This window comes from Globicephala melas, chromosome 2, assembly GCF_963455315.2.
Source record: "Globicephala melas chromosome 2, mGloMel1.2, whole genome shotgun sequence".
In the NCBI taxonomy this organism is placed as follows: Eukaryota; Metazoa; Chordata; class Mammalia; order Artiodactyla; family Delphinidae; genus Globicephala; species Globicephala melas.
Window position 1 is genome coordinate 74,925,194 of NC_083315.2, and position 18,177 is coordinate 74,943,370.

The 18,177-nt window shown below is 45.7% G+C and overlaps 1 protein-coding gene across 1 annotated transcript in view; it reads right to left on the bottom strand.

Moving 5' to 3' along the window:
* The window catches only part of LIPC (lipase C, hepatic type), a 173,896-nt gene that overhangs the window by 20,453 nt on the left and 135,266 nt on the right, over positions 1-18,177 (bottom strand). Inside the window, exons 4-7 of the mRNA XM_060293564.2 lie at positions 7,537-7,724; positions 3,712-3,894; positions 3,034-3,151; positions 532-765 (exon numbers count right to left, since the gene is read on the bottom strand). Of these exons, the coding sequence (XP_060149547.1) occupies positions 532-765; positions 3,034-3,151; positions 3,712-3,894; positions 7,537-7,724 (723 nt within the window). The remainder of the gene's footprint in view (positions 1-531; positions 766-3,033; positions 3,152-3,711; positions 3,895-7,536; positions 7,725-18,177) is intronic.

An 18,177-nucleotide genomic window follows, 5' to 3' on the forward strand; every position in this document is an offset into this window, starting at 1 on the left:
AGAATCTCCATAATGAATGTCCTGTAGGGTCAGCTGATTAAACCTCACGGGAGTTGGAAGAGTTATTCCCACTCTTGGGAGACCAAGGATCAAGAAACCATGATCTATTAAGTGGATCATCACAGGGCCCAGAATAGAGGAAGCCCCCTGAGTGAGGAAGCTTCCGGAGAAAGAGGAAGAACCACAGGCATCAGGGCTCAACTTTCAGGAAGGCTAATACCCCGGGAGAGACTTCGCCGGGTACACTGAGTGGAGGTGAGAAGCGGGGACTCCCAGTGGTGCCCCTCCGCTCACCCTCAGCACCTGAGCTCCACGGACCGCTGCCTGTTAAGAGGAAGGGCTTGGGGGGAGCGGCAGCCCTTACCTACTCCCACAAGCCCTCTCTCTGGGCGGACTTGGTGACCATTTCACCCGGGGCCCCACCCTTGCCAAACTCTTCTCAGAATCTTGCAGATTAGACACCACTGGATCCAGAGGCCCCATCAGTTGTGGGGAATGTAAACCAGCGTAGGCTAGTGTCTTCTTTCTCACCGTTTAAGCCGTGCTTGGCAATATGTTTGTAGAGCTCTAGGAAGTGGCATCCAGGCTGGTAGGAGCCCCCGTTGGGGTAGAAGTCATAGTGGGCTATGGGCTGTTTGATGCCCACACTCAGGCCCATGTGTTCCTGGGTAAAGGTGTGAATGGCGTCCACGAAATTGGCATCATCTGGTGAAAGCCGGTCACTGGGGGAAGCTCTTTTAAACAAAAGGCCCGCAGCATCCAGCCCTAACAGGAAAGCAAGGGGAAGGGTTAGGTGAGAGCAACAGGAGAGGAGAAGAAATGCTCTTTTTACCTTTTTCATGTTATTACACATTCATGAGCTAGCAGGAAGAAGGAAATCCTAGGGCATCATCTTTCTCTCGAAAATCTTGCCATAACTTTTTCGCAGTAAAACTGTAGTAATTCATGGCACTAAAAATCGGACACGGGCTGGTTATTATTTATGGGAAGAAGAGGTTTGCAGGAACTATCCAGTGGTAGAAATAAGGTTATAAGGGAATGCTTGATTTATTTAAGCCAATCAATTTTAAGTACCTCTCAAGCTACTTTCAAGAGCATCTGTTTGCATATAAAAAAACCCACTGTGCTTATTGTAAGTAGTTCTAACCTATCCATCAAAGAAAGAATTTATTTGCCTGCAGGTTGTCAATAATTTCCCTAAACAAGCTGGCTTTTCCCCTACACTAACGTCATTTCATTGGAATGTTCAGAACCGCCTTGGGACATTACTGTTCTCTGGGGAAAATGTTGTGAGCAAATAGGACTGCTCACAGCTCTGCTCCTTAAGTGACAGAGATGTTTGCATGAGACAAGTGGCAGCTCCTGGCTGATGGTAGCTGGGAAGTATTTATGCACTCAAGATTTTTTTCTCTTTCTTCCTTTACCTTCTCTGGAGGACCCTTTGTTGTCCCGTATCAGTCCTGGCTTCCATCACTGTTGGGGGTGAAGGAATTGACAGGGCACCATGACAGTCCCTGCTCTCTAGCCCTCACCCATAGTTACAAATAAAGGAAGTGATTTATATTCCTTTCTTCGTCAGGCTGACTATGAGATGACAACAGAGTAGTTAGCGGTCCTGTTGCTTCTGATATGTGTGGGCCTGGCTAATAATGCCTGCTGTGGCCCGTGACACCAGCCGGCATGGAGAGGGTCCTGGGCCCAGTGCCGCCTCTCTGCAGTTCTGACTTAGCCTTCTAGGCCTGGTTTGTCTGTGAAGGACCTCACTGGACTTCTGTGGAAGGTTCTTGTGTGGGAGGTCTGCTCACTCCCAGGCTATTGAGTGTTAAATCATGGAGGGCGCCAAATACTGATCCATGGATCAGGCCTCCCCGTCACCAGCAAGATGAAAAAAAAAACAAAAAACAGAAAATGAGTCCTCATCATGACAAATTTGCTTTGTTTAAATGTCTGCCATTATCCCTGTCTTTTTTCGGTGTTAAAATAAATCTCTTCTTTTATGAAGGAATGGTAATAGTAGAAAGGAGTTGCCAAAAATGTCCTTTCTTGATAAAATAAAAGATCACAGCAATGTTATTCATCTTACATTTTGTTTGAATTGTTCTCGCTTGTGAATTATTGTTTTAGCCTGATGGGTCTTGAAGGATGAGTAGGAGTTTGGTAGGGAGACTAGGGCTTGGTTTTCCAGGCAAAGAGAAAAGTGACTGCAAAGGCCCAGAAGCACAAAAGGCCACGGCACGTATGTAGAGTGGAGAAAAATCTAGTGTCACAGAAGCCTAGAACTATAAGAAGGGAACAGTGGGAGGAGAAGCTGGAGAGCTCTGGGGACACTACACTGAGAAGGGCCTTGTCTGGGCCTCCTTAGTTTTACCCTGTAGGAATCAGTGGGCCTCAGGGACTTGGCTGATGGGGCATGTTCTTCTGACTGTGACTCTGGGGCAGCAGCGGGGGATGAGGTTTGTGTCAGGGCAGCCTGGTAGGAAAGGCCTTCTTGTGTGTCTTCAGCTCTTCCTGGGTATCTAGGGGCATTTCCAAGGTGGCACAGAGCTTGGGGTGAGGTTTTTGGTGCAGAGATCCCTCCCTCAATCCAAATAGGCCCCAGAGTAGGACCCACGTGTTTCACAAAAGTGAACACTGAGGTACAAACATGGCTGTTACAGCAAATTTAGGGCTGTCATTCTTTAACTCACGTTGGGCTTTTAAAACTATAGGTTGAAAATAAACTCTTTTTTGCTACAAAAGTGTACACAAAATCTACTTTTTAGGACCTATTTGGCAGGACTGTGAGAGACCTTTGTTTGAGGAATGGCAATAGGAAGTGAGGCTGTGATTTGCTCTAAATTCTCTTGGAACGGCAGTCTATGACAGCGGTCATGTTTGAAATAAATAGTGCTATAAGTCCTCCTGTGAACTCTAATACAGCTTGAAGGAAGCTGGGGGTGGGTTAATTTATGAGACCGTTGGAAAAGCAGGTCCTTGCTCCACGCCCCCGTGCAGTTGTGAAGATTATAGCTGTTCGTTATCAGGTGTGGTTACCTGTAATTCTCCCAATCTTGTGCTTTCTGCTCATGTAACTGCCAGCGAATCCTGAGACGTGTGCACCCAGGCTGTACCCAATTAGATGAACATTGCTTGGAGAAAAGTGAACAGATTCCTGGAAGACAGCGGTGAGACGGTTTCAGGAGGGGAGAGAGCTGCCTGGATAAAAGCCTTTGTGGGTGCAGCCTGTTCTAGGCTCTCTCTGTTCTTTGTGCCTGGTCACAAGTGAGGTGCTTAACTCCTCCTCAGGACCCCAACTGGTTTCTCACCTTGCTGACTCCGTCCTGTTTCCTTTCAGGCTCAGCTACCTGGGGCCCTGCCTGGGGATGCTGCCTCCTGTCTGCCCATCTTTACCTGGATGTTAATGCCTTGCGGGAGTGATCTCATTCATGTGTGTGGGAGTTTGATAGCTTATAGGGTGTGTTTAGATCCCTTAGCACATCCAAAGAGGTGAGCATAAAAGGAACAGTGGATGGAGTAGTGGGGGCAGATGATTCTATAAAATAGCGCTTTAAGGGAGGCATTTGAGAGACCGCTGGGGGTCCAGTCTCTGTCCCATGCCTTCCCATTCCTGTGAGCTTAGCAGAAGTAGTTCTCCTGTCTGGGTTGCTCTAGGAGACCAGTCTTAGAGGAGGGGAGAGGACGGGAGAGAAGGGAGGTCGGGGCAGGTCTCACCTCCAGCCACTGGAGAAGGGCCGCGATCTCCTGGCCGACGAGGCGGGTGTTGCGGACAGCGATGGAGTAGTGGGTGTGGGCCAGGGTGACCCATTCTGCCAGCCCCACGTTGACTGGTCGGGCCACCTGAGACTTCAGCGCGGCCACCATCTGCCAGATCCAGTTTTCCAGCGAGGCTTCCATCTGAGGGTGGAACCACAGGGTCATCAGCTTCCCCGGGAGGGAGGCGGGAGTGCTGTGCTAGCTCCCTCTCTCTACCTGCTCACCTCTTTCCTTCTCCAACTCTGGGCTCATGCTGGCTCCTTCTCTCCAAGAGGAAGGGCTTAACCTGGGGCTTCTCAGCTTCAGCACCATTGACACTTGGGGCCAGATATTTCTTTGCTGTGGGAGCTGTCCTGTGCACGGTAGGATGTTTAGCCGCATCCTTGCCTCCATCCAAGAGAGGCCAGCAGCACCCCTCTCCTCCCCCTCCCCAAGCTGTGAAGACCAAAAATGTCTCTGGACTTTCCAAATGTCCCGCGGGGGGCTACCCCCAGCCCTCCCTGTGCTGCCGCACCTCTGGGTCACACCCACTGTGTTCTGCTTGCCTTAGAGGGGGTAGGACTGTGAGCTGGAACATAGTAGGAACTCAGTAACAATTGGGTTGATTCATTATGGAGAACTGTTCTGTGTATGTTCCTTGTTTGAGAGCCAGTTTGCAGGGCACTCCTGAAGGGTTCACAGAGCAAATACGTTTGTGCTGTGTCTGGAAGGATAAATAGGAGTTCTCACGGAAGAATCCAGGTGGGCCGGTGAGTGTGGCGGCGGTGGGTGAGGGTATCTAGGGCACGCCAGGCGGAGGAAGAGCATGTGCAGAGGTGCAGAACCACAGAAGGGCAGTGCGGCCTGCCTGGGGAGAGCAGGAAAGTTGGGTGTAATTGAAGACGAGAACGCAGAGGTGAAGCTGGACAGCAGTACTGATGGTTTGGCTTGTGAGTCTGGGGTAAGATGCATTCATTTAATAAATGTCTTTCTACCCAGTACCTTCTATGTGGATGTAACATCTTGGGTTCAAATCCAGACTCTCCTAGTTACTAGCTGAGTGGCCTTGGGCAAGTTATTTAACTTTTCAGTGGCCCAGTTTCCTTGTCTGGAAAATGGGGATAATAATAGTGTCCTCCTTCCAGGATTGCTGTGAAGATGAGATAAGTTAATAGATGTAAAGCATTTAGCACCTGGAACCTAGTGAGGACTCAGTAAATGTTAGTTATTGCAGCTGCTGCTGTTGTCATTATTATTATTATTACCAGCAATAGTAGATATATTCCAGTCTGCACAAGATTTTGAAAACAAAGAACTCATTCTAGTAAAAGGATCCCGGTAAGAGGACCCTGCTATCTTCATGTCTGTAAACAAGATATGAAGCCAGCCATTACTTCAGCTAACAAATATTTTTGGAGCACCTAATATATAATGGATCCTGTGCGGCGGGAGATGAGGGAAGGGATACTCTAGGCAGAAGTCGCAGCCTGAGCCAGGAGGAGAGAAGTCATTTGGAAGGAGCTACAAGCAGAGGTAAGGGGGAGGCAGGGAGAGTGACAGTGGAGGCAGGGAGAGCCGGCCCTGCTGTTTGTAAGGCTCTCAGCTCAAGTCCCTACCTCAAGTCAGGTATCAAGTCCACAGCTCTGTCCTCCCCAGAGCTCTGCTCTGGATGCATTCCCTCTTACCCAATTTCTTTTCTCTTTTTCTCTTGTAAGGGAAGGTCCCTTTGGCTAAAGCAAAGAGGTGGAATGTTCTTCCCTTACAATGGCCTTCTAATAATCCATCCTTACCCCCTCCGCTCCCACAGGAGAGCTTCCCATGTCTGATCATTTTTTTTGGCCATGCCGTTCAGCTTGTGGGATGTTAGTTCCCTGACCAGGGCTTGAACCTGGGCTACCACAGTAAAAGCGCCAAATCCTAACCACTGGACCGCCAGAGAACTCCCTCCATGTCTGATCTTTAGTTTCCTTTAAGATAGGTTTCATCTCAGGGTTCTACCCACTGTCTCCAATTCCATGCTTTTTTTTTTTTTTTTTTTAAGAAACAGGGATGGAGCTCCTAGCTTAGCTAGAGAGAGCTGCAGTGAGGAGATTGCAGTGTGAGGCCTGCTGTGTGATGGGGACCCTGCCAAACCCATCCTTGACAAAGGCTTGAGGTAATGGAGTCTTTGACAGTGTGGGCTTTGGAGCATGAGGGTTCTAGGTTTGGAGTTCTGTCTACTGAGGGCTGTGTGACTGTGGTAGCTGCTTGACCTCTCTGAGCTGCAGTTTCCTCATCTGAGAGATGAGACTAACTCAAGTGGCCGTGTAGGGAGGCAGGAGGATTAAATGAGCTGATGTCTAATGTAAATGGCTTAGCTCCTATAGGGCCTCATCTGTGTTAGGTCTCTTCTCTAGGGGCAAGAAAGCCCCGACCACCTTCACTGCCAACCCTGTGCTGTGGTGGAACACCCCCCGCCCTTCCCTAGGGTGGGGCTCCTTTAAATCCTAGGAGGAAGCTGCTGGCAGGCTACAAGAGCCTCTGTGCTTTTCTGGGATGGCAAACCCACCTTGTGGCTACACCCACATGGCGTCATGTGGTTCCCATTACCCCATGAGGCCCGGCATGGGGTCTGTTTTGTTCATGTGGAGGGTATGAGTGAATACATGTTGAGAGAGTGGTGGTGGGCCGATGGGCTCATTTTGCTCTCTAAGCTAGGATAGACGGGGGTTGCAGAGTATTTTTCAATTAGATGGTAGGGAAAGGGTTTCAAGTCATGAAATAGACCCCAGATCTCTGGAGGTTTCACAGTGTGAACCAAGCTTCAAATCGTGGGTGGCCTAGAAACCAGTAAGGCAGAATTTCTTCTTGGAAACTTTTGTTTGACTTCAATCACTGCCCACAATATTCTTTTCCCCCTTCTTCCACAGTAATAGCATTTTAGCATCACTGAAAAGCTACACTTTCTCTAAGAGGCTACATATCTTAACCACCTTTCCCTCTAGGTATGGGCAAATGGATGTAATTGGAAGCATTTCACAGGTGCTTCTGGGAAGCTAACCTAAGAAAACACATTTATATACCCAAAGCCATTGAACTGTACACTTTAAATGGATGAATTTTATGGTATAATGCGAATTATACCTCAATATAGTTGTTTTTTAAAATCCCTGCTTTTTTACTTTTTTGTGTTTACATTTTACTACCTTGTGCTACCTGGGATGCAGATGTGATAGCTAGTGCTCTAGCTGCCATCTTGGACCATACTCTAAGGATAGCAGAATAGTGAGCAGGGAATGAGCTGGGTCCTTGAGGACTTCAGTGACCAAAGCTGTTTATTCAGTTTTGGATTACATATACTGGACTGTTGTATGAAATGGAAAAAAACTTCTGTTTTATTTGAACTACTGCCAATTTGGATTTCTGTTATTTGCAGCTGAATTTAACCCTTACAAATATAATATTTTATTGGGAGACTATGTCTTCTGGCTTCCTACCTCCTCTTGGGAAACATGCAGATTCACCTTCATGAACTGCAATCTCTTATGGGCCCTTATGTGCTGTGTGACCTTTTTGAGCCACATTTTATTATCTGAACTGTGGAGATAATTATACTTTCTCTGCCCTGCTTACTCATGAAATTGAGATAATCAATAAGATAATGTGTGGGGAAGCACTTGGAAAATTAGAATGTACTTTAAAAGTATTATGCATGAGGTTGTTATCACTAGCTCCCTATCTTTTTGTTACAATTGAACACACTAGGGAGGGAAAGAAAAGAAAATGTGAAAGTAGAGAGAAAAAAGGCATGTCAGCGTTTCCTACCAGCCACCCGTGGACTATCATCACCAGAGGCAGAGAGGAGTTGAAGCCGCACTGCTGTAACGTGTCTGAGTGATTGAGCCGAATCTGACAGCCCTTATTGGTTTCTTCTTTAAAGAGCAGAAATCTGGTTCTTGTCTCCTGTGATGTTTCCTTTGTTTCAGCAGCTCGAGATCTCCTTCCAAATGACTCTGGAAGATAAAATTGGAGACAGTGTTTAACCTGGCACCTGTCCCACCTCTGCCAGCTCTGGGACAACCCAAAAGTTTCTAAGAGCACTAGGCAGCGGGGTTACTGCAAGGGGCTGGAGGTAGGCACGGGCTGTGGCTTTGGGGAAGCCCAAAGAGCATTTTATTTCCAGCAGAATGGGAGATGATGGAGGGTGACCTAGGAGGACCCCACACAGAGGTGGAGAGGACCAGATCTTCCATCCTGCCATCCCAGCGACTACAGGATCAGCCAGTCAGACACTGGAGTAACTCCAGGACAGTGGGAATATGGGAGAGGCAATTGGGACTGAGGTTCAGAGAGGATAAGTATTTCGCCCAAAATCATTATGCCAATAAGTGGTAGGATTTGGACCCTGTCTCTCTGACTCCGATTCCCTACATCCCTATGCTAGGGAGACAGCACACAGAGCATCTTAGTTTGATGACACTACACATTCTCTCCCGTGGCTCAACCCGTTCTCACACGTAGCCTTGCATTGACCAGGTAGGACTGGGGCGGGGAGGGTCACAGAGGGAGTGGTGGATTCTGCTTGATGGGGAGTGGCATTCAGGGAGGACTTTCCAGGGAAAGTGATGCTCATGCTGGCCCTGAGGGATGAATGAGGGCTTGTGTGTATGTGTAAGTGGGTGGAAGGAGTAGGGCTTTCCAAGCTGAGGGAACAGCTGAGTAAGGGCTCAGAGGCATGGGACCTTGTGGGTGGAAGGAAGCCGAAGGCTGGGAAGCCAGAGTGTGGGGGGGGCGGTCCCTGGATGCTGAGGAGTCTGGACTTTATGCTCTAGATGATAAGATGCTGCTAAAGTGTTTTCAGCAGAAAAGGATAAATGAATATCCACCTGGAATCTTTCATAGACTGTGTGAGGGTGGGGTAGGGAGAAAAAGATTGCTTTTATGATTACACCTTCTGTTGTTCTCCTGAAAGGCTATCTAGCTTCTCTTTGTGGGGAGCCTCACTCTGACTCTGAGACGCTTTGTGGAGGATGCGCAGTCACCCAACTCTTTGAGGCAGCACAACGGCTGTCAAGACCTCGATGTCAGTCAGAGATAAAGCTGGGTGGAGCCTGAGGGAGGCGCCATGTTCCCCAGGTGTGGCATCCCAAGATGGGTGACATCTTTTCTGCTAAGATTAGGAATCAGACCAAGAGCTGGGGGAGGATGCTCTCACAGTCCCTTCCAGCCGAGGGTGGGCTCCCCTGCGGCTGAGGGGCAGACACAAGGCCATACCAGCATTTGTGATCAGTGAACTCAACTCAGCCCAGTTACTAAGAGCTCTGATCATTCTTTCTGAGCATAAAGTCATTCAGGCTTCTCAGACAATAAGTCTTGGGCTTTTGGTTTCAGGGGACAGCAGGACAGAAAGATGATGAAACTACAACGTGCAAGGGGAGGTATTAATGAAACCAATTTTCCTATCCAAAGGTTATTAATTTGAAAGGTTATTAATTCCCAGCAGAGGGCAATGATTTTTCACTATGATGACAGAATGAAATGCATCATATTTTATTAAAAGGAGACGAGAATGAGAATCTGAGTAACTTCTCTGAGATAAAGAAGAAAATTTCTGTCGCCCAGTTTGACTTTCCCAAGCTTAGAGACTATCTGAGCTTGTCCTCATTCCTGAAAGCATAATCCCAGATTGTGCTCCCCAGCTCATTGCATGCACTGCCCCACTGGTCTCTAAGTCAGAAACCCGGGTGTCATCATATACTGTTTTAGCAGCCATCCAATCAGTCCAAAGCTTCAGGTTTCCAAATATCCCTAGAATCCAGTGCCCTAGCTCAGGTGCACACTGTTTCTTGCTTGGTTTATTGCCACAGCTTCCTAACTGGTCTCTCTCTGTTTAATCTCACCACCCTCGCTCACACTGCTGCTCAAAGAATCTTTCTAGAACAGAAATGACTATTATACCCGTTAGTATCTTTAAGCTTCTTGGTATTGCAGCCAAGTCCATCACCTGAATGATGATCCCTCATCCCTCAAATCATCCCCTCTCTACGCTCTCCTGCTACCCCAGACTGCCACTAGTTCCCCCCATTGCCATTTCACATCCCTGCATCTTTGCACTCTCGCTTCCCTCTCTGCTGCTCCCCTCTGGTCCGTTTGTTAAAATGGAACTCAGACATCACCCCCTCCAGGAAGCTGTCTCTTCTAGCCAGAGGTAATTACTTCCTCTTGCTGCCAGCACCGTATTGGTCCCCTGATCCTAAGATAATTTATTTGTTTGGATGCGTGGTGTTTCCTCCACCAGGCTGTGAACTCATGGAGGACAGAGCTGAGGATGCTTAATAAGTGATTAGTGCGTGAGGTGGTATTCTGTGGGGTCCAGGTCTCAGATCAAAGGCTGTCATTCAGTTTGTCAGCCCTATATGAATTGGAGCTCAAGGTAACTAATTTTCTTTTATTCAGTGACTGAATAGCTATATCTTCCTTCATTTCAGGATAGCTGACTTGAATGCTAAAAACCCTACATGAAAATAAAATGGGGATAGATATAATACCCATCTTGTGAAGTCATTACAAGGATTAAATAAGATGATATTTGTAAAGAGCACGGAACAATGCCTGGCATATTATTAGACCCACATAAATGTGTGTTGTTAACATAAGTACAGATTGGAGCATCCAGCATCTTGCATTTTTGGTCTGTGAAATTCTTTCTTTCTGTGAAAATGTATCCCAGTTACCCTGGATTTAGCTGGGAGAATCAGCTCTGGCCCCAGTACCCAGGGCCTCAGATCTGTCCAGGAGAGTCCTAGGGAAAAAAGAGTTGTCAGATGGAATGGCTCACAAACACCTGGACAGACCTGAGCTCTCCCTTTTCTTCCTCGGAGCTTGGCTTTCTTTTAGCATGTTTGTGAGTGAGGAGGTTGTGTATAAATTAAGTCATTCATTTTCTTCCTCAACAAATACTTATTAAGCATATATTATTATATTATGCCCTGAGCCCTGACTAGGTACCAGTTGGAGGCCAATAGGGCCTGACATCTGTGTATCAGGAGTCCCCAGTCCAGTGGGAAAGAAAGCATGAGGTTGCTGTGAATACTGCTGTGGAGTGACGTCCTGAGTAGGGGCTTTAGGGAAGATGCCAAGAGAAGATAAGGCATCAGTTGAGTCTGGAAGGATGAAAGATTCTTTAAGTGCTCACATCTAGGAGAAATTTTTGAAGAAAGTGGGGCTCTGGTGCCTAAAAATATAAGATTTAGTGGAGGACCTGAGCACTGAAGGGCTGCTGTGGGGAAGAGGGCCTCTTGCGCAACTCCAGGAGATAGAAACAGAGTCAAAAAGTGGGCATGGGGGCTTTCCTGGTGGCGCAGGGAAGTGGTTGGGGGTCCGCCTGCCGATGCAGGGGATGCGGGTTCATGCCCCGGTCCGGGAGGATCCCACATGCCGCGGAGCAGCTGGGCCCGTGAGCCATGGCTGCCGAGCCTGCGTGTCCAGAGCCTGTGCTCCGCAGTGGGAGAGGCCATAGCAGTGAGAGGCCCGTGGACCACAAAAAAAAAAAAAAAAAAAGTGGGTACGACATGGAAGGAGAATTTTGACTTTAAGTGGTTCTTGAAAATTCATAGTTGAAGAAATTGGGACAAAGAGAAAATAAAGGTGGCAAAACAACAAAGACAGAAATGTTAATAGATTAGCAACCTAAACTAAACTGCACACTCTGTGATCATATAAGGTTGCAGACGATGGGCCACAGATTTTGTTTTGAGCTTCCTATTGGCCAAATCAAAGAGGGAAACAGGAGCAGTTATAGAATTCATGCTGTCCAGATGCTCATACTTTCCTGGTCCTGAGGCCTGAGATGGTTTTCCCGTGGGTTATTGTAAAAAGAGGCCATTGCATGAGGCAGGGGCCACTGTCTTGAATACTATTCCTATGAAATATACCGTAGCAGGTTTCATGTGGTTGACTCTGAGAGTGCAGTGCAGTCCTCAATGGAAGCAGCACCCAGAGCACCAAACAGCGTTTAAGTCACAGTGAGTCTCTGTAAGACTCTTCGTTGTAATCCAGCAGCAGTCCTATGACTGAAGGAGGCAAGGGCTACTTCAGGTCACATTTTGGGTGGAAGGAGTAGTCCCCAAGTGTCTGAGCCTCCATGGGAGCAGAGTTTGATTGACCCCCTTCACAGAACACACAGAATACTGGAGCATCCTCAGGTAAGCCACAGCTTCAAGGATGCACTACTGTGACTCACACCCAAAAGCATACCCAAATCTCTTTCCTAGGCTTTAGCCTTGCCCGTAACAGGCTCTTGACAGGGCTTCTCTACCTGGGGATGCTTTTGACACTGCAAACCCAGTGAGGCCAAAGTGAATTTATTTTCTTTCTTCCCAACCTTCTTCTTCCTTTCTTTCTACATTTCCTATTGTGGTTTGTGACACCATCATTTGTCCATGCTTGCTCAAGCTAGAAAGCTTAAGAGCTGTCCTGGAATACCCTCTCTGTCTCCTTGGTAACCCACTAGGGTCACCAAATTCTGAGGACACAGTCTCAGGGTTATCTTCTCTGCCCCCTGCCACTGACTTAGTCTGAGAACTCACAGTTGTTTTTGTATTAGTTGTGATATGGTAATAGACTCTTAACTTTTTTATTTTGTCTCTATGTAGAATTAATACGTGTTCATTGTAGATATACAATCTGAAAAATGCTGAAATGAATAAAGAATCTCACTACTCAGAAAAACACACAAGTAATATTTGGAGTATTTCCTTCCAATCTATTCTTATGGAGATATTTGTTTCATAGATGTTTGTTTGGGGTGTCTATAATTGAGATCATATTATGTGAATGGTTTTATATCCCTCTTTACCTGTAATGATAATTTTCTTACAGCATTAGAAATTCTTTAAAAACATGGTTTTGAAAAGTGGAATAGGGCTTCCCTGGTGGTGAAAAGGTTGAGAATCCGCCTGCCAACGCAGGGGACACGGGTTCGAGCCCTGGTCCAGGAAGATCCCACATTGCCATGGAGCAACTAAGCCCGTGTGCCACAACTACTGAGCCTGCGTGCCACAACTACTGAAGCCCACGTGCCTAGAGCCGGTGCTCTGCAACAAGAGAAGCCACTGCAATGAGAAACCCATGCACCGCAACGAAGAGTAGCCCCCGCTCACCACAACTAGAGAAAAGCCTGCAGCAACAAAGACCCAATGCAGCCAAAAATAAATAATAAATAAATGTATTAAAAAAAAAGTGACATAGTTTGTTTCATTATTGTTGGACATTTAGGTTGTTTCCTGTTTTCTTTTTTTTTCCTATTACTAGCAATGCTCTGATGACCATCTTTATAAATAAATCTTTGTCTGAATCTATGAGTGTTTTTTAGTAAAGATTCCCCAAAGTAGAATCATTTGCTTCTTAGGGGTGATCTTATTTATATCTCTTTATATAGGCATATATATCCAAATTGATATTCAGCACTTTTAAAGCTAATATTTATTGAGTGCTTTCTCTGTGCCAGGCACTTTTCTAGCAGTCTTATTTGTATGAACTTATTTAAACCTCACAACTCGTGAGTAAGCGGTTAGTAAATCCAGTGATTGCATTATGAGTGAGGAAATGTGTCCTAATTGTATCGGATAGGAGCTTTTCCTTCTTCAGGCATGTCTTCTGAAATTGTCATTTTTTCTCATGTCTTTAGAAGAGCTAAAGACACACCAATGATAAGAATCTGGAGATAAGGCTGTGATTTTGCGAGGGAGAATATCAACTAAGGTAGGCAGTCGAAGCCTTCAGAGGGAGTCAGCCCCTATAACCTGGAAAGCAAGTTGATGGGCTGGAGAAGCTTGGGGTTGCCCTCTGCATGACAGCAACTTCCTGGGACAGCAAAACTTCCTCAGAATTAGAAGGAAAAGCTGGGTGCAACCATTACATTTCTAATATTAGATTCCTTGCAGCAAGTGATTTCTCTATTCCTAAGTCAGCCACCAGGTTTGAGGGTTCCTAAAATTTCATACAAGAATAAATTATTTCATTTTCTTTGGGGTAAGGACATCATTAGGTGGATGACTGCAGGCGACTGAGCTGGCTTAGGGGAGAACCAGGGATTCTGCAGTAAAAGGCCCCGATAGGAGTCAGGACCTGTCTTCTGCCTGTGATGCCTGGGCTGGGTGCTTTTGCTCAGTTCCATGTTTGTCAAGCACCACCCGTGTTACTAGCTTGTGCTGAGGACACAAGTGCATGACAGGAGCCACAGGTATTAATATGCCTCCTGCCACAGAGCTGTTTGTGAAATTTTTTCACATTCTTATTTTTTTCTTTAAAGATTTATTATTTATTATTATTATTTTTAAAATTTATTTTTGGCTGCGTCGAGTGTTAGTTGCAGCACGCGGGATCTGCGTTGAGGCACGCAGGATCTTTCGTTGCTGCATGACGGCTTCTCTCTAGGTGTGGCGTGCAGGTTCTCTCTTCTCTAGTTGTGGCGTGTGGGTTCCAGAGCACGTGGGCTCTAGTTGAAGTGCTCGAGCTCAGTAGTTGTGGCACGTGGGCTTAACTTCCCCACAGCATGTGGGATCTTAGTTCCCTGACCAGGGATTGAACCTGCATCCCCTGCATCGCAAGGCGGATTCTTTGCCACTGGACCACCAGGGAAGTCCCACATTCTTACTTAAGTTGCTAACTCCGTGTGTGTGTGTGTGTGTGTGTGTGTGATTTCACTTTGTTAACACACTGAAAATATTCCCAGACCCAAGACTAGTGGGAGGGGTCCTCTGGAAGACCATAACTTCATGATTACCCTGAACATCCTCTGGGCCATGTCCTCTGCTTAGGATGGAGCAAACCTATGAGATAAATGTAGCCAGAGCTCTGTCCCTGGCTGCCGTGGTCAGGCCTATGATGTGTACGTGGCCAACACGGACTTCAGAATTTCTAGAACTACAGCAGGATGGAAAAACTTGAATAAGAATTTAGTCCCTACTGGGTCTTCACAGATTTAGCTCTTAGCTGTTGTTGATTTGGGGTGATAAGCAGATTCTACCAAAGGCCAGGTGAGCAGTGCTTCTCCCACTCCTGCCATCTTGAATTTTGCCCTGACCTGAACATCCCACCCTCTCATTTACTTATTATCTTAAAAATATTTCTATGCCTGGATTTCTCAATTTGGACAATATAGTTACTAATCTTTGTGACACCCCAGCATCACTGCACTGTAATATTGAACCCAAATGACCCAAGGCATAAATTGCTCCTATGGCTGTAGTAATTTTTCAGGTCATTAGAATATTATTTTATTTTTTTTAATTTATTTTTTATTGAAATATAGTTGAATTACAATGTGTTAATTACCGCTGTACAACAAAATGACTCAGTTATACATATATATACATTCTTCTTCATATTCTTTTCCATTATGGTTTATCACAGGATATTGAATATAGTTCCCTGTAGAATACTGTTTTGAACTCAGCTGAAATTCCTAAGTTTGCCTTGAATGAATTTATTTTATAGCTGTTCTTTAAAAAACTTTGGGGTCTAGAATTGCTGAAGTAATTTATTACCTTCAGGAGGTTGCCATCTTCCCATTCTCTTTTGCATTCCTGTTTCACCTGTTCTTTTTGTTTGTTTATTTTTGCTTTCTTCTTTTCACCATTTTGTTGTCATATAAGGTGATGAGATAAGATATGGAAGGAAAGCCGTTTTCAGAAATCTGATTTATTCTGTTTTCTTTGTCTCTTTTGGCCTGATTTTGCTGGCCATCCTGTAGCCTTAGACTACAGCTTCTCCTTTTGTGGATTCCAGTAAAGAAGGTAAATAGAGGCTGTGTTTTCTTGCTGGAAAGTTTTTTTTTTTCCTCCAAAATTTCTTCTTAGGCTGTACTCCCCTGGCTAAGTCAGAATTTTTTTTTTCTTTCAAGAAATCTGATTATGAAAAAGTATGCCATCCAGAAGAGCTTTCCATTTGTACTGGAATCCTCTGGGGATATGGGGGCTTACTTCCCTAAAGTGGTTCCAAGGTCTTGGGCATATTCCACTCTGGATCAGTTCAAGGTAGGGTAACCAATTGTCCTGTCAAACCAGGATGAGTTGGCCACCTTAATTTGTGTAAGGGCAATTGAGTGAATAAATGAAAAGAGAAAAGATGATAAAAATGCAGAGGTACAATGTTCCTTCCTGCCTGGTCTTTGTGTGGTCCCCTGCCCTGACATGCTCTGCTGTCTTCCCCATTTGCTTAGCTAACATCACTCTTTCTCCAAATGTAAACTCAATCTTCATTTCCTCAGGGGAAATGTCCTGACTTGGTCACATCTCCCTATTATTTGTTCTTTTAGGTGTTTTTGTAGTTGTAATTTTCTATTGAATAGTCATTACATAAATATCTATCTCCCCAGTTTGGTGGTAAGCTCCAAGAAAGCAGGATCTAGGTCTGGTTTTGCTCACACTGAAACTTTCGTCAGTAGAGCAAGGATTGTCAAATGTAGTGGTTAGGCCCCCAGACCAGGAGCCATGTGGCTTGGGTTTGAGGTCCATTCCCAATACTTACTACTTTTGTGACCTTGGGCAAAATACTTAATGAGATACCACCTCTCCTCTCCCCCTCTAAAATGGTTAAAATTAAAAAGACTGACAACACCTAGTGCTGGCAAGGATGTGGAGCAACAAGAACGATTCATTTATTTCTGGTGGGATTGCAAAATACTGTAGCCCCTTTGGAAAACCACTTGGCAGTTCCTTATACAGGTAAATACACATGTACCATAAGACTCAGCAATTCCAAACCTAGGAGTTTACCCAATAGAAATTAAAACAAATGTCTATGCAAAGATGCAAATGTTCACAGAAGATTTATTCATAATAGCCACAAACTAGCAACAACCCATACCTATCAACTAATAAATGGATAAACTAATTGTGATATATGCATGGAATGTACTTAGCAATACTACTTAGGAATACTATATAATAATAATCAGGAATACTACTTAGCAACAAAAAGAAACACATTTCTGATACATACAGCAGTGTAGAGGAATCTCAAATGCATTACACTAAGTGAAAGAGGCCCAGCTTAAAAGCTTGCATACTGTGTGATTCTATTTATATGACATTCTGGAAAAGGCAAAACTATAGTGACAGAGAGCAGATCAGTGGTTTCCTGGGGCCTGGGGATGGAAAAGGCAAAGGGACATTTTTGGAGGGGTTGAAGTATTTTATATCTTGATGGTGGTAGTGGTTCCCTAGGTGTACCTTTAAAACATTGTTCGGAAAATGAGCTACAGCCAGGCAATACTGTTGTTTCTCCACATGACCCAGGGTCTGGGCCTCGGCACTGCAGGCTGAATGGCAGTCTTTCCTGCATCAGTTGCTTATGCAGGGCTGGGCTGGCCTGAGAGGACAAGATGTTTCTGAGTCCTCTGGGGTTGAGGTCACTTGGCAGGGAGAGCTCCAGCCCTGACTCTGAACCAAATTATTGGATCAGTCTGGGATTAGCCCAGCCCTCCAGGACCTCAGGGAGACCTGGCATACCTGCAAAGCCCTTCCAGGTTCCTTTGGGGCAGGGATGACTAGAGGCACCTAGGGCGTCCATACTTGGGAACCCAAATCATCTGGTCAGAGAGGGTTAGAGAGGAAAGGGACTGGGAGACCACGTGATACAGCATTTACTGCCTGCTTTTAATTCTCTTTCTGTGCATCTCAAGCAACCTCATTTATTGAGGAGTTTCTCATTTTCCTTTTCTTATTTAGTAAGGATATAGATAACACCATCAATCTACTATTCCAGTCCTCTGGAGAGAATTAGTGTTACCACACCAAATAGGTAGAATTACAGTGAAAAGCAAAGCAATGACATTGTGTGGTACAATCTCCCTTTGTAATTTGTTTGAAAATAGCTTGGTGATTCCATTCTCCCACCCCCCACCATTATTCCATAAGCACCAGGGATCTCTTATTGGTAATAATGATCTAGTCCAACTTCCTTATTTTACAGATGAAACTGGGACCCAGAGAGGCCAACAGACCTGTCCCAAACCATGCATCTAGTTAACGGCAGAATCAAAAGAACTCAGCTCTCCTAACATCCAAGCCAGCATCTTCCTACTCTGCTGGAGGGCAGGAGTCCCAACCCACGTTCCTGCCATGTTTTGGGACTCTGTTCCTGTCACTGGGGTGAAGCTCAGAGGACTCACATTCTGTGTCTTATAAAGGCTGATCCCATCAGGTAAGGCCCCTGGTTGTCACAAAGGAAACGCATCTTGAGTCTCAGAAGACAGCTGCTGGGGCATCCTCTCGTCAATGGGAAATGCCCCCAAACAACAGAGGTGACCAGAGTAATAAAACCATAAGTCCCGTGACCCCCTCCGACACCTGTCAGAATTGTCAGCCTCATCTTCAGACCAGAGGTTTTTCCTTCCCTCACCAGAGGGAACTCCAGGAGAATTCTTACACAGCTAAGAGGGCTGTGATGCTGGCATCTGAC